Raw genomic sequence first — 16,658 nt, 5'->3', positions numbered from 1 at the left:
TTGAAGGGGGGTAAACATGCCCAATATACATGCTGTATATGATCCCCCTGCTTATTTAACTTATATGCAAAATACATCATGCGAAAGGCTGGACTGAATGAATCCCAAACTGGAATTAAGATTGCTGGAAGAAATAGCAACAACCTCAGATATGCAGATGATACCACTCTGATGGCAGAAAGTAAGGAGGAATTAAAGAACCTCGTAATGAGGGTGAAAGAGGAGAGTGCAAAAAATGGTCTGAAGCTCAACATAAAAAACCCTAAGTTCATGGCCACTGGTCCCATCACCTCCTGGCAAATAGAAGGGGAAGATATGGAGGCAGTGACAAATTTTACTTTCTTGGGCTCCATGATCACTGCAGATGGTCACAGCAGCCATTAAATTAAAAGACACCTGCTTCTTGGGAGGAAAGTGATGACAAACCTTGACAGCATCTTAAAAAGCAGAGATATCACCTTGCTAACAAAGGTCCGCATAGTCAAAGCTATGGTTTTTCCAGTAGTGATGTATGGAAGTGAGAGCTGGACCATAAAGAAGGCTGACCACTGAAGAATTGATGCTTTTGAATTGTGGTGCTGGAGGAGGCTCTTGAGAGTCCCCTGGACTGCAAGGAGATCAAACCTATCCATTTTGAAGGAAATCAACCCTGAGTACTCACTGGAAGGACAGATCCTGAAGCTGAGGCTCCAATACTTTGGCCATCTCATGAGAAGAGAAGACTCCCTGGAAAAGACCCTGATGTTGGGAAAGTGTGAAAGCAAGAGGAGAAGTGGACAACAGAGGACGAGATGCCTGGACAGTGTCATCGAAGCTACTAACATGAATTTGACCCAACTCCGGGAGGCAGTGGAAGATAGGAGGGCCTGGCATGCTCTGGTCCATAGGGGTCATGAAGAGTCAGACATCTGAATTGTAGCAAAATGCACAAGACAGAGTCAGCCTTGAGCTCATGACTGAACACAGGTTGTGCGCAGAATCTTGGCTGCAGTATTGCAGTTTAACTGCTTCACCATGAAGCTCCAGAGAATCTGATTAGGGTTGCTATAAGTCAGTTTTAGTTTGACAGCGGAAACAGAACATTCATGAATTGTAACCCATTTCCATCTGAAGAAGCAGCTGACTCTTCACAAAAGCTTACTTGCCAAATAAAGCTTGTTAGTCTTTGAAGTACAACAAGACTGTGCTCGTTTCCTGCATTCCTACAATTAAAATCAAGTGTAACCTGGCTCTTAAAGAGGTGTGATGGGTATTATTCTGGACTTTCTCAAGATTCCTTAGAAAAACTCAGAAATGCAGAATGTAAAGTTGGAGGGGTCTTTCACACATTTGGTGTGGCTTTGTGCAGGTAAAACCAGAGTCAGAAAAGCCCAACAGACAGCTGTCTAGATGATAGCTGAAGACTTTTCACGAGGGAAAACCTACCACAATATTTTCCATTGTCCAAGTCCTCTCACTGTCCATACCTGTCTGTAACTCGAACCCAGCCCAACTAGTCATGCCCTCTATTTTTATGCCTCTTGTATACTGCTCTGATAGTCTAGAGTGAAAGGCAAACTACACAACCAAAAAAAACCCCAAACCACAATTAAATATAATAATTTTAAAAGTCCTCTAGCTCAAAATAATTTAAAATGGTGAAAAACATACCAGACAGAAGTGGGGGGCGGCGGCGTAGCACCCACTTCCCATGCAGTCTAGTTTCTGTCCGGTGGAATGAGGGCAGGCTTAGCCTTGTGTGAGAGTTTCACAACTATGGAGAAACTAGTCATCATCTGAGAAGGCCAAGCGTGAGATGGTAAGACTGAGAGAAGGGCCTCCCCTGCAGACATTAAAACCCGGGGAGGTCTGCATGGGGAGATGTTACTCTTCAGATAGCCCAGATCCAAGTCATATAGAGATTTATGGTTTGTAATCAACATTTTGAACTGGGACCAGAAATGGACCAATAAATAGCCCGTGGAACTGTTGTAACAGAGCGATGTGATCCCAGTGACTAGTCCTGGTTAACAGTCTGATTGCAGTATCTTGAACCAACTGGTATTTCTGAATAACCTTGAAAAAAACCCAGCCCCATACAGGACATTTTATAACAATCCAAGCAGGAGGCAAGTAAACCACTTGTCTTGCCCTAGCTCTGGAAACAACTTGCTTTATATTACAACAAATCAATTCTACTTCATCTCCACACTTGTTATCAGCCATATTCTTCTGGCATCCACACCCTCCAGAAAGCAAATATGTTGGTAGATGGAAAACCACAAACCAGCTCTTACCTCGGTCACAGCAAAGCTTCTTTTCCCGCATGGCACTACCTTATACCACTTGTCATGTAAGACATCCATGAAGCCGTGCGACTTATACTGACTGATCAGTTCAGAAATATTTGAGGTGAGTGGAGAGTTTGGAGGAAGACCAATGCCATACCCTGGGGGAAAAAGGGGAAAAGTTAAGATCGTCCTCAAGAGGGCACCCTGGTCTCTTTTTTGGCAATGTTGTCAAAATGTACAAAAATATATATTTTAATAAGATAAATCCTTATCCTTATCCATCATCATGAGTTTTAAAAAAGGCCAGAACTCTGTTGCTTTGAAATACTGACAGTCAGAAAAAAAATTATTCTCAATATTTGCTCTAGGGGGTAAGACTCTGGTGATCAGAAAAGGAATACACCCCCTCCAAATTTTTGCCATGCGATAATCCCACTTCCTGTGTGTGTTCATGTAGGGCCAATTCTTTTCCTGGAAGGAGGAGACAGGGTTGATCCATTTTTCATTCCTTCTTCTTCAGGTGGTGTCAGCTGACGATTTTGCTTGCAGGGGTGACGGTGGCTGTGAATCCATTCACAACCACCCCCTTATCACTAGCACACAATTAGGTACTTGTAGGGGAACAAATACTCCGTCTGAATGAGACCATAGTTGAATTTGGCGGTTGGCTGTTTTTTTCCCTATCACGAAACAAATATATTACTTCAGTATCCTTATTTGAAACATCACTTGTCTTACGAAACATTAAGACGTTGATCAAATAACGAATGCTATCAACCCAATCACTAAATGTTCAAGACAGAAACATATTTAACACTCCTGCCACCTATTTCACCTTAGCACCTGCATCTAGTCCAGCTCCACAGAGTGAGATGCCTAGGTCACCTCAGACGGAGCAGGCAAGGCTGCCTCAGGCATCAGATTTTGAAAAGGCAAAATCTGGGATGCTGTTTATTAGGTATCTGTTAGTACTGTTCTCCTACTACAAGGGAGAGAGATGTGTAGGATTACCAGTCTCAGCTACCCAAATAACATGGTTAGTTTTGGGTACAACACATGTTGATTTGAGGGAGTTGTTATTGTTGGTGATGATTGGGAGGCAACATTTTGTATTCTCCAGCTGCCTCTCAGGTATCTTTAGCCATCTATGTATTATTATTATTATTATTATTATTATTATTATTATTATTATTATTATTATTATTATTATTATTATTATTATTATTATTATTATTGATGATGATGATGATGATGATGATGACGACGATAATAATAATAATAACAATACATCATCATCATCAATAATAATAATAATAATAATAATAATAATAATAATAATAATAATAATAATAATAATAATAATAATAATAATAATAATAATAATAATAATAAATTTTTCTGTTGTTTTCCCCCTAAGCCAGGTAACCTCCAAGGCATCCAGCCTGACCTTCTTCAAGCTGAAAGGCCACTCTGTGCTCCAAGCAGGAAGAAGAAAATAAAATACGAGACCAATAGCTACCAAGGCACTAGTCAGTCCACTAGAATCTTGTCTGGTGCTTAGAGGGCAGTTTTATGAAACAGAGGGAAAACGTCAGTACAAATCTGGCTTTTTCCTTGCTTTATATGCACTGTAATTGGCAGTATCTGGTTCCCACTGTGGTTGGTAGGGCAGAATGGGGGAGCAGGGACAGAGACAAAAGTGAGTATACTATTTACACATGCACAAAATCACACAGAGGCAGCCAGACATTCTCTCAGACTCTGCCCGAAGTTCACCCCAGTCATTCACTACACCAGTCAGCTGAACAGCAGAAAAATAGACCTTGACCCCCAACTGAGAAACGTTCTTGCCTGCTTCCTCCCCGTGTGCCTGATTTCCCTATTCAGGTGGTTGGCATCTTCCCTCACGTTCATTCTCTCCTTTTCTTCCTCATTTCCACCTTCACTCTGCCTCTTTTTGACCTATTTGGATCCATTCATGCAGACAAGTGGCAAGGGGTTCCACAGGTAGCCTTCCACAGGTGCATTTCCTCCATGTAACTACAGTATTTCTAATTCTAACCCACAATGCTGGAGTGCCAAAGGGACAGCACAGTCACTCCGTTGTCCACCTCATTCAGCCATCCACACGTTAATTCATCTGACTGGATCTGGTTACCTCTCCTTATTCCTGGGATCCCTCCCTGAGCCACAGAATCAAAGGACAGTTTTTGGCAAGACAGGACTCGACGGATGGTGGTTCACCTCAAATAAGCATTCATAATATAATTCAAAGGGGGACCTGAACAGGGCCCCAGAACCCTATGTGATGGTTTTAGTTTCTTCAGTAATACTACTCTGGAGTAAATGTGACAACATGCAGTCAATCACTTTGTCATCGCTCACATATAGTTTAGTCTGCAAGGAGGTGTTGATGCCCACCTACCATCTGGATACCTTTTTGTTATTCATCAGTTCTTTTGTTTCGTTGCCTACCAACACGCTTTGTTAGCGACAAGCTGTGCGCTTAATGCAGCTTTGCTACTGCTGCTGCTGCTGTTGTCATGGACCACCAAGTCGGCATGGACTTATGCTGACCCTAAAAGGGCTTTCAAGGCAAGGGAGATATTTAAAGTGTGGTTTTACCAGTTCCATCTCCTCCAGGAAGTTTCCAGGCCTGAGTGGGGATTCCAACCCAGACCTCCTGAATCCTAGCCTACCACTCTACTTACTACACCACACTGGATATCTATGGCCTAATGCATGGGTGATGGGGACTGTTACTCTTCTGGAATACAACGCCCACAATATTGCTCTGCCATCAGCAATGTTGAAATAAGATTCAGCTTTAGTTTCTGTATATGGAGTGGAAAGCATTTCCTATCCTCCCACAGGTAAGGAAGGTGAGAAACCTTCCTTACCTTTTCCCCTCAGGTCTACCTTTTAGCTCAGGGAGTCCTCCCTCCACCTCAATTTAACAAGAAGGGTGTTTGTGCATGTGTGCATGTGTGTATGTATATGCTAACAGGGGAGGAGGAGAAATGTACCTGTCTTTTGCATAAGCTGTTAGCAAACTGCTGAGATACTTCTAAGGGCACTGAGAAGTGCTTTTAACCAAAGAAGAAAAACAGCAGATTCATGCCCAGTTTTAAAAAAAGCTTTAGTGCCTATTAAATGAGCAAATGCACAATGGATTCGGTTATTTGTCAGCAGGGGAAACTGCTAATTGCTTGTATAATCACCCTTTTAGCACATGCAAATTCATGACTATTTTTGAGAGAACGGTAGCCCACTTAAACCAGAGTACCAACATTGAAAAGCAGCAGGAGGTTGGCAACTCCACCCCCCCCAATGCCACATTACACAACTCTGAAACTAGGCAATACATAGTGTGCGTGTGTGTATACTCGTAAAACTATATTTAGCCAGCTGAGCTGGCCTGCTCTAGGGGCTTGCCCGTTCTAATCAACTAAGTGCATATGTGGGGAAGAAATCACTACAGTATAGAAAGTTAAAGTCCAACTCTATCAGAGAGAGACAGAAGATTGGATTCAAGCTCATAAAAAGATAGAGCAGACCGGGAATTTTGTTATTGTTGTTGGGCCTGAGTTTGGCTGCTAGAGAAGCAGTGAATAAATCAATCTAGTAATGCTCTTTCAAGGATGGATCAATAAATATAAAGCCCAGTTCTTGTACAGTATTGAGTCTCTTGGTCACACAGTTGGCTCTTCTCCTACAAGGCGGAGTGGGGAATCAGACCCCTGACCATACTGAGCTCATTAAGCGATTCAGTCATTCCGTAAAATTGCTTCAAAGCAATGTAACACAATGCAAAACGCTTTTAAAATGTGAGGCACTTTAAAACAATTTAACAGCTCAAACCAACCATCCTGCACCAAACTGAGAGATTAAAAACCAAGCCATGATCTCAGGAGCCCTCCAATGATTAGATGAGCAACCCATCATTAACTTGGAGCTAATGCAAGGATGATGATAGTATCAGTTGGGCTTCCAAGGAGAGGACATTCCATTATTCTCCTGGACTTTCTTCTACATAGGACAAAACTTCTAAAATAGACAACACACTGCATAACAACTGAAGGGATGCAGCCCATTATGCCCTTCAGAACTATTACATCTTCTTCCTTACCCACAGGCAGCCCGTGGGGTGGTGGGGCTTGACATCAAATTTTGGGACGAGGCACCCCTCCACACACACTACTTTGGCAACTCCTGGGCCTCATTTCTATTCATTTGGTTGTAAAATGGAGATTTTTTTGTTTATTTGTTTGTTTGTTTGAAATATTTTTACTTTTCCTTTCTCCTTCAGAAGGGCCCAAGGGAGCTTACATCATTAAAAGACAATATTTAAACCTAAAAACAATATGCATATAAATATAAAAAGGAGCAAACAAATACCACGCAAAAGCAACACCAAAACCACATTCAAAGCCGTATGGCACAACCATCTGTTTAAAACCCCCACTCAGGCACCCAGACATTAAGGGAAAGCTTGCCTGAAGAGAAAGGTCTTTGCCTGCTTGTGGAAAGCCAGCAAAGATAGGGCCAGCCTGGCCTCCTGTGGGAGGGAGTTCCAAAGTCTGGGAGCAGTGACAGAGAAGGCTCTCCCTCCCAAGCTGCACATGGGTGTCTTTAGAGGGAGTGCAACCCTATCCAGCAGAGGCTGCATCCCTATTCTGTGATCTACCTTTCAACTGAGTTGGCTGAAATCTGCTAAGAGGAAGTGTTCTAGGAACAGAAAAATGTAATTACCAAACTCAATGATGGGAAGTGGAGCAAATAAAGGAAAACCACTGAGAATCTCAGTGGGAAAGGGGAAGCTTGCAGTCCTTTCGCACAGTAGCAACTCAAGGAGTAGCTTCTCCAAGGAGGCCACATTCGAAGCGTGAGCAGATTGGAACTCAGTAGACCAAGCCTCTGAGTCTGGTTATTGAAATGTACGGTATGGTAAAAAATTTAATTTGTTTCTGTATCTCTCACAGTGCCGCTGATCCTCTGTGGAGGAAGGGGAGATGCTGAGTAGGTATACTGTGATTACTTCTCATATTATTTTTGCATCAAGAGTCACAAAGTTGATTTGGGAAGGCATTTTATGTTGCTTTCCTGGCTGACAAAATTATTAGTTATGACTCTCACTTCAGGCACAGTCTTTTACACACTATATTAGAATAAATACTTCTGAAAACAGAAGTAAGAGACCTTCTTCTGAGTAGGCAAGCAGAGAACCTGCACTGTTCACCCTCTCTTTAAAGCTAACAAATCCATTAACTGGACTTGGGGAAAATGGGTAAGAGGTATAGGAATGTCCTTGTTTAATTCTGTAACCCTCTGTGTTTATTGTTATGGTATTGTTATAAGTAGCCATGCTGGCCTGATGTTTACCAGTGCAATGGTGAGGGAACAATAATTTCCCTTTCCCTCCATGTTTAGGCAACACGGTGTGAGCCACTAAATATTTGGATTACAAGTCTCAGAACCTCTTATTCAGCAGTGACATCTGGGAGTTCTTTCATTCTTATTATTATTTAGATGCCATCTTTCTCCCCATAGGGGGACCGAGGGTAGCACACAACAATTAAAATGATACAATAATCAACAGTGTTAAGAAAACATAGAAGTACCATATTAAAAACAATTAAATATGTGCTAAGATTAAAACCCAGATTAAAAACATTTTTAAAATATTTTAAAAACATTTTGAAGAACATCTTAAAACCTTTAAGTGTAACAAATATAGCATTCCTGAGGTAACGCATTGTTTTAAGGCCTGTCTGAAAAGGAAGGTCTTTGCCTGATGACGGAAGGACAAGAGGGAGGGGGCCAACTTGGCTTCTCAGGGCAGCACATTCCAAAGTCTGGTGTCCTCACCAATGTTCCCTCTAAGCTGCGCATTCACACCTGCCCAGAGTTCTGTCTGTGCACAGGCAGCCAGCTTGTTTACTTCCCCTTTCAAATGAAGCCCTGCTCACTCCCTACCCCCAAGCAGATGGGGAGGCTCCTGTGTAGTGGAAGAGAAATTTAGAGGGAACGTTGGTCCTCACTGCATGAACTTGAGAAGGTGGTGGAACTGAGAGAAGTGCCTCCCTAAAAGATCTTAAAAGCTGAGAAGGTTCATATGGAGTGGTACAAACACACTGGCTGACAGTGAAGTTCTTGTAATATGCTTCCTATAATTTGCACCAGTCAGAAGTTTGGCGCTAGCATTTTTAAACCAGCTGAAGTTTCAGGACACTCTTCAAAGGCAGCCCCATGTACACCATGCTGCAGTAATCAAACAAGATGTACCTAAGGCATGTGTCACTGTGACCAGATTGGACATTTCAAAGAGCAGATGCAGCAAGCATTACCACTGCTGAAGTGTATATCCAAGCTCAAGGTTGAATTCAGGAGCATACCCAAGTTGCACACGTGAATCAGCAGGGAAGGAGACATAGAGCTGCGTGTCATCAGTGTACTGACAGCATTGGACTCCAAAACTGTGGGCAACCTGTCTCAGTGGTTTCATGTACAAGTTGAATAGAATAGGATGGGCGGGACTGAGGCCTGAAGGGATACCACAGACCATTGACTAGAGGGTTGAACAGGATTCCTCCAACACCACCTCTGTGTGTGGCCGTCCAGGAAGGATCTGCAGCACCAAAAAACGGTACCTCCAAGATCCGTTCGAGAAAGACACCCCAGAAGGACACTACAGTTGATATCAAAAGCCATTGAGAGGTCCAGCAGAACCTACAGAGATAGGCTCCCCTTGTCCAGTTTCCAATGTAGGTCATTCACCAAGGTGACCAAAGCAATCTCTGTCCCAGAATTCTGCCTGAAGCCAGATTGAAATGGATCTAGATAATCTGCTTCATCCAGGAGCCCCTTGAGCTGAGACACCACAACACACTTCAAAACTTGCCCAAAAACAGACTATTGGAGACTGCGTGAAAAAGTAAAGTTTCCAAAGCTTTGTGAAGGGAATATTTATAGGAAATGCTTTCATACCTTCAATAGCAAATGGTTTCCCCACTGTCAAAAGTTTACAGTCAGCATCTATTGACACTTCATAGTCCAGGAGAGCTTTGTCCATGATGAAGGCATCTAGTTTCTCTGGATCTTGCCTGTAAAACAAACCATAAAACCAAGAACAGCACTCAGAACCACTCAATAAATGAACAAGGAACTGTCCAACTGAACTAATTTGTACAAGGCTTATTGTTTCCAGATGCAGATTCTGGATCTATTTCACCTAATCCTCAAGAAGCCTTTTAACACAAACATAGTACAAAAATCAAACAGAAATTTAATTTAGCCATCAATAAATGCAAGCATTTGATGCTGATGCCAGGGCAGATAACAGTCAAATAATTCTTCTGGTGTTTGCTTTTTAAACACTTTTATGAGTTCTAACTGATATGGTTTATAAATACTAAGAAATAGATTTCATCTCAATGTAGACTAGAAAACAATCACCAATTAAAGTACAATGACATGAAAAGAAAGATGTCTGTCTTTAAATAGAAATTGTCTGGAAGGCCTTTCTAAATCAGAAAGATTTGACCTGCTTAGGGGTCTAAGAATATCGGCAGTACAAGACACCCACGGAGAGATTTCAGCACGTCTTTCACTCTCCCACTGCAACTCACTCGTGAAGCTTCTTAGTACTTTGGCTGGACTGAGCCTGTACATTGTCCAGACTTCTCTAGTAGCATTGGAGATTTTTAAAATTCGTCTTTGACCCTTCATATAGCTTAGTCATAGTGGCAGCTATTAGGACTGGTAGGACAGGGCAGCCAAAGTGAAGCCAAAGTCAACAGTAGGAACGGCTATTTAATTTTGGTTTTGGTTCCTTCCCCTGTACTGACACTGTGGCACAATTGCTTAACACGTTACAACTAACTGAACAGAGGTATGACATCCTAGGTTGACTGAGTAGGCGTCTTCATTATTGTAACAGATTCTCTAACTGGGGAAGATATGGCCCTGTATTTTGGCTGGGACAGTGCCTTAGGTGGCTGAATGGAACAGTCTTCTCTGGTTAAGCATTCATAGAATTCATCTACTTACAGTGAGGTCCATCCAACACAGGGGTAGAGGACATTTCCCCTATCATTGGCTTGGTTCCTTTGGGGATAATCTGTTGAGGACTGGGGAAGGCAGAGGCAAGAGTTCTCTCCCCATCATCCTTTCCCCCCAGGGGACATCCAGGAAAGGAAAATATTACCGGCAGTCCAAACTGACCACTTTCGGAAGATCTTTCTATAGGTTGCCCACTCCTGATTTAAAGGAAACATTATTGTTCTTAATCTCTAAAATGGATTATGATTGGACAGCAGTTCAATCAAAGGACACTTTTAAATAGGTGATTGTCGTCTGCCTTTCAGACAGAGGGCTGTCATCTATAAAGTCAGACACTTGGCTACCCTAGCCATACAGTCCATCACAATGATGGACTTTTTCAGTGATATTAAATTGGGGTAGTCCATTGTACCATCTTCTCTGGCTTTAGGTGGCACAGACAGAGAACCTCCAAAGCAGTGGAGCTCCAGTCCAAATTAAATCAAATAGTCCTGTGGTTGCCCATACCCACATAATGTTCATTGCCACACACTGTGTGGGTAATCAAAGGCAAAGGACACACTTACTTCAGGTATTCCACTCCATCTGGAGTTGCAGGCACATTGAACCTTTTCATGTACTCATGCATATCTGGGAAGCTTTGCTTGAAATAATCTTCAGCGCTGCTTTCTCGCACCGTTCCAAAGCGAAAACCTTGTGAAGGGTGATGCAGCTGAGGAAGAGGGGAAAAAAGCTCAAATAATTTAAAAAATACAGCAAAGAATGTTGTATTGTCGTCAGTTCCTCGGGATTCTCAGACTGTTACATAATACACTGCTGAGAATCACTGATTCTGTGTTTAGTGAGTGACATAATCATGACAGCTTACAGATGAGGCACACTGAGACCTGTGATGATGGGCTTCATTTGTACAAGACCAGTCCACTAATTTGAGTTTTTAAAGGAGTAAGGCTACAGGTTATTTATAAAAAAACATTCCAGCAGTTCTGTGCTTCTAAAAAGATGCCTGCAGCTTGCTTACATCTCGTGGGATCACTTTGTTAATGTAATTATGGTAGCCTAGGGTTACTCATTTCACATGTTAGCAAGGTTATGCTCAAAATCCTAGAAGGTAGGCTTCAGCAGTATGTGGACCGAGAACTCCCCAAAGTACAAGCTGGATTTCGAAGGGGCAGAGGAACTAGAGACCAAATTGCTAACTTGCACTGGATTATGGAGAAAGCCAGAGAGTTCTGGAAAAACATCTACTTCTGCTTCATTGACTACACAAAAGCCTTTGACTGTGTGGACCACAGCAAACTATGGCAAGTCCCTCAGGAACCGATTTTTCGCTAAACGATGATTTTAAAACAGCTGATCGGCCGCTCTCTAAATGGCCGTCCGCTGTTTAAAATGGCTCCCCGCTGTTTTCAGGACTGATTATTCATAAGACAGGCACTGGAAAATGGCCACTCTGTGGTGGATCTTCGCTGGACAGTGAGGTATTTCGCCCATTGGAACGCATTGAACAGTTTTCAATGCATTTCAATGGGATTTTTTTAAAATTTCGCTTGACAACGATTTCATTGTACAGCGATTTTACTGGAACAGATTATCGTCATCAAGCGAGGCACCACTGTAATATTAAATGGTCCAATTTTCCAGGAACAGTGGAGGACATATGGTGGTAAAACATTTCCAGAATTGAAGGAAGATTCAAGTGCTAGGCCAGGCAGCTTCTGTGGATGGAATGGGAGAGGGGACACCTCATTGTCTTTCATATCAGGCAACAAGAGGGTCTTGGCCTATCCCTCCTGATACACCGTGTCTTTCCTGCTCTGGAAGTGGAAATGCTATTGGCATGAATGGCTGGTTTTTTCTCTGTACAGCAAAGCTCTCATGAAACCCAAGCAATACAGAGACTTCCAGACAGCTGTAAAGAAGTGGCCATGGGTCATCTGATGCTGCCAGAGTGTCCTTGCCCATCTGTATAGCCCTGAAACTGGGAGGACATTTGGCCATTTGTCACACTCCACAGATGGTGTGGGGGCCATTGTTGCGAAGTCTGAACAGAAGGTGATCTTTCCTTACTATTTCTTGAGGATAAAGATTAAGAAGAGCTTCACAGGGACATATACAGCTTCTGTCTACTCCTCCTTGCTGTTCAATGTCATTTATTCTCTATAGTGCCATTTGGAAAATGGGCCATTATGGGGCTAGTCTTGGGCCCACTTCAATCTTCATATTATGGTTGCTGTCATTAGGACATTACAATACCCCAGCTATTCCTCAACAGAGCAAGACAGCCTTTGTGTATGCGCTCCTTAATAAGTTTTTGAAGGACACTTCAGAATATCTCAAATCACCCGTCACCACTCAAGTAATGTAAGTTTAAATCAGAATTGTCAAAAGAAAAATAGCATGTGGTAACTTAACTAAATATATATGCAAGGCTCTGTCACAGCTAATTTTCCTCTTTATCATTTGCCAGGTGGTCAAATCAAAGTAAGAGGATTGTAAATCCAAAGAGATTCAAGTACATTTTTCACCACACAGACATCAGTCTGTTGTCTTACAACTTATTAGATCTATAGCGTACCTCACAGTGGCTGAGATCCTGTTGCCTTGTGTATGAAAATGTGTTACATTGGCTTCCAGCTGGTGTTGGCACCTGTGAGAATTGCAGTGGTGACTCTTTCATTGCTGCCTGGAAGCCTGTGAATGTTAACATCTTTCCTTATACAAAGCGGCAGGATTTCAGTCAACATTTCATCCTGCCCACAAAACAGTCATTTAGAACTAAAAGGAGCCACTTGACTGATTAAATCATCAGACCTTTTCAAATACAACACACATGAACAACAAATAACAAGACCACAACAAACATGTACATCCTGAAACAAAACACTATTATGTAAGCATGGAATTGGAACATTAAAAATAATATATGCATGTTGCGAAAATGAAGTGTGATGGATCCCTCAACCCTCGTCCTAGATTAAGAGCGATTATGGGACTCACTGAGTCCAACATTCCTTGTTTCCCCTCTCCCCCAAGTGACTGCTTTACTACCAAGAGGGCCATCCTCTTGTGTCACCAACGGATCAGATTTTCACAGAAGAAAATTCAGTTTGTCCTCAACCTTTCAGTTTCTTATATGGTAAAGAAATGGAGGTAGATAATGCTCTCCGTAACTGGAGTATAACCAACAGTTTTTGCACAGACACAGTTCTTATCTTTGCATTTGAATGCCCCAGAATCCTCCTCATTGCATCATTTTATCTAGTCTGAACTGAAAACAACGAAAAGCCACACACTGATGGTTTTTGATTAGGAGAAAGACTTTTTTCCCTCACCCAAGAATTGGGTTTTTGCCCTTGCTAACAATTTTATCCCCTTCACAGATTGTTGAGTTATTCAGAGAAGCTATGGTCTATGCCATGCAGGGACACCCAAGACGGACAGGTCATAGTGGAGAGTTCGGACTAAATGTGATCCACCTGGAGTAGGAATTGGCAAGCCACTCGAGTATCTTTGCCAAGAAAACCCCATGAACAGAAACAAAAGCTACCAGCATGAATTTGACCCAACTTCAGAGGGTAGTGGAAGACAGGAGGGCCTGGTGTGCTCTGGCTCATGGGGTCACAAAGAGTCAGACACGACTAAACGACTAAACAACAACAATTTTATATGACCAGGTTAGCCATATCCAGTTGTGCTCTGGTGCATAGAATTCTCTATCTGAAAACAATTTCTTATGTTAAAACTTGAAACACATAAAGCCTGCCTATTAAAACCACACTTGGATAACAATTAAACAGCTAAAGTGTTAGCCTCTTCTTCGTTTAGAGTAGACATCTCTTGGAGGGCCTGGCTCTACTCATTTGACTAATTTCAATAATCAAATATCCTAAAATGAATCAAATCTGAGATTGATACCATTCCAAATTTGATTTTAAATTGCTTGAGCTGAGGAAATTCTTGATATATCTAAGATCAAATGTATTGATTTTTTTCCAACCCTTTCAATTTTCCTGCCTTGGCAGAGCCCCTAACGTCTGTGCCAAAAGTCAATGAAGAGAACACCTTCATCTTCTATATATCTATAACTGGTTGGAGTAGGCCTGATTCCCTATAATTCAGGAGCCCATTCAGCAGTCTTGTGACTATCTTAATATTAATAATAACTTCAGAACTATAAAGCTGGAAGGGACCTTATGGATCATCATGTCCACACCTTATCAAGGAGGCACAGCAAGGCAACTGAGCTTCCAACCTCTGGCTCCATAGCCAGGTACTTAAACCACTGAAGTGTCTAATCCTAGAAACAGAAGAGGTCCACATGAAGGTTTGCTGTGAAACATTGTCTCAAGACTGCAAATCATAGTCTATAGTTGCTCCCCTATTTCTTGGAACTAAACAGTTACAGATGGTCTGTGTTTCACATGGTTCAGTTCCAAATGCTTCCTCTACTTTTGTACCTTTGCAATCCTCATCCCCAGTAAGTCCTCCTTCCCAGAGAAAACAACCCCTGAAGCCATCAGTATCTTTTTCAATCTCTAAGTGTGTTCTTTGCAAAAACATCGTTGGAATCTGTACTTGTGCACAGAAGGAGCCTTCTCACAGGCCATGCAAATGTTCCACCAGGACATGTATCTAAAGAGAAGTCATATTCAGGTGTTTGTAGGAACTCATGGTGGTTTAAATTTGTGGTTGAGATGTGTGGATGCAAATTTGTCCCGCTCCCTGAAGCCTCCTATGCACTCAGAAATTTGTTAAGCTCTTGTGGGTTGAGTACCAGTATCAGAAGAAGATTCCATATGGGTGTTCATCGGTATGCACTTATGGAACTCCTGTGTTTGTGAACACAGGCAGTGCCTTAAGCAGAGAGGTCTATGAGCAGAGGTGTAGTGGAGCCAGCACTTGTTGAATTGAAGCCCCAGGACTTTCTGAATAGCACGGACTATGACATCATCTGCCATCCCCTCTAAGCTTTATTGTAATTTTTACAATAGCTATGAAAGAAACGGGTTTTCCTAGGAACAGTATATTGTTGTGAACTATCCTTCTTGCAATGCAAAGTTTTTGAGGATGATATGAGATGAGCAAACAAGAGCCATTGGCTTTACAAAGGAGTTCCTCATTGATTGATGTTGCTCAGTCCAGTAGTCATCTTGGACTTTTGTGGGGGGAGGTTTGGCTGTGGGGACTGTAGTGACGAGTGTCTGTACTTCCAAGTTTACCATTATACCACTGTCTGTGAACATATTTAGGTAGCGTGTTACAGTGTCCTCTACACACATTTGTGCTCAATGTGCAAAAATCTCTAATGCTGCCACATACATGAGGACATTACAGGACTGACCTTGTATGCCCACATCACCATTCTTTGTCTGAGTAGGGCTTTTGATTAGGACCTGCATCTGTTATATCTAGAAGGCAGTCTGAAGCTTTTGGCCTAGTTTAATAATTTCAGCCTAATTTGAAAAAGCAGTTAGACCTCTGGCAGGAGTTATATGTCCCTCTCCTGTGCCCTGGATAGGGAGATGGGGGAAGGGAAGAGACGGGTGAGGGGAATCAGAAACAGAGAGAAAAGAGGAAGGATATCAGAGGATGGAGAGAGCAGAAAAGGGAACCACAGAGAAAAGATGTAATCCTGCCTATGTTTAGCTTTCATCCCACCACTCCCACAATGACTGATTTGAACACTTTCCTGCTCAGCAAACATGGCCCTTAAAAAGGAAAATGTTCCCTCAGAACTGTTCTGTATCCAGTCAAAGTAAATCTACTGCCTTTTGTTGGTCTACATATCAGGTCACAAGGCCAACACTACCATTGAGCACAATAAGATGGGTGCTTCAGGTGGGTAAACAAGTTGTATCGGAACTTCCAAATCAATTCAGATGCAAACACTGCCAACACAGAAAAGCTTGTGGTGATTTATCTGTGATGGCCTGTCATCATTTACACATACAAGTCAATGCTTTGTATAATGAGAGAGGCACATACCTATGTGATACTTTTGCTTTTTTGATCTCTCTCTCTCTCTCTGTGTGTGCGCGCGTGTGTGTCTGTGTGTGAGAAAGAGGGGGGGATGAGAGAGAGAGAGAGAGGAAGTCAGATAATTTTCTGGGACATTCTCTATACCAAATAAAGCACTGCAATGGACTAATCTATAAAAACATCTCTGCAGCTTTCGAGAGCTGAAATGCATGCAAAGAATTAGCTATCTCCCATTAAACTGGGCATCAAGCCAAACAGGAAAAAAACACGAACAATTGCCCTATGACATGGCAGGGTACTGGCTGTTATCAGTGCTTGATTGGGAGACAGTGCTGCAGACTAGCT

The 16,658-nt window shown here is 42.2% G+C and overlaps 1 protein-coding gene across 1 annotated transcript in view; it reads right to left on the bottom strand.

Moving 5' to 3' along the window:
* The window catches only part of GRIN3A (glutamate ionotropic receptor NMDA type subunit 3A), a 146,851-nt gene that overhangs the window by 27,587 nt on the left and 102,606 nt on the right, over positions 1-16,658 (bottom strand). Inside the window, exons 4-6 of the mRNA XM_072991995.2 lie at positions 10,898-11,043; positions 9,258-9,373; positions 2,277-2,428 (exon numbers count right to left, since the gene is read on the bottom strand). Of these exons, the coding sequence (XP_072848096.2) occupies positions 2,277-2,428; positions 9,258-9,373; positions 10,898-11,043 (414 nt within the window). The remainder of the gene's footprint in view (positions 1-2,276; positions 2,429-9,257; positions 9,374-10,897; positions 11,044-16,658) is intronic.

This window comes from Pogona vitticeps, chromosome 2 (genome assembly GCF_051106095.1).
Source record: "Pogona vitticeps strain Pit_001003342236 chromosome 2, PviZW2.1, whole genome shotgun sequence".
NCBI classification, from domain to species: Eukaryota; Metazoa; Chordata; class Lepidosauria; order Squamata; family Agamidae; genus Pogona; species Pogona vitticeps.
Note: the sequence above shows the minus strand (reverse complement) of the source record. Positions and strands in the feature narration are given on the sequence as shown.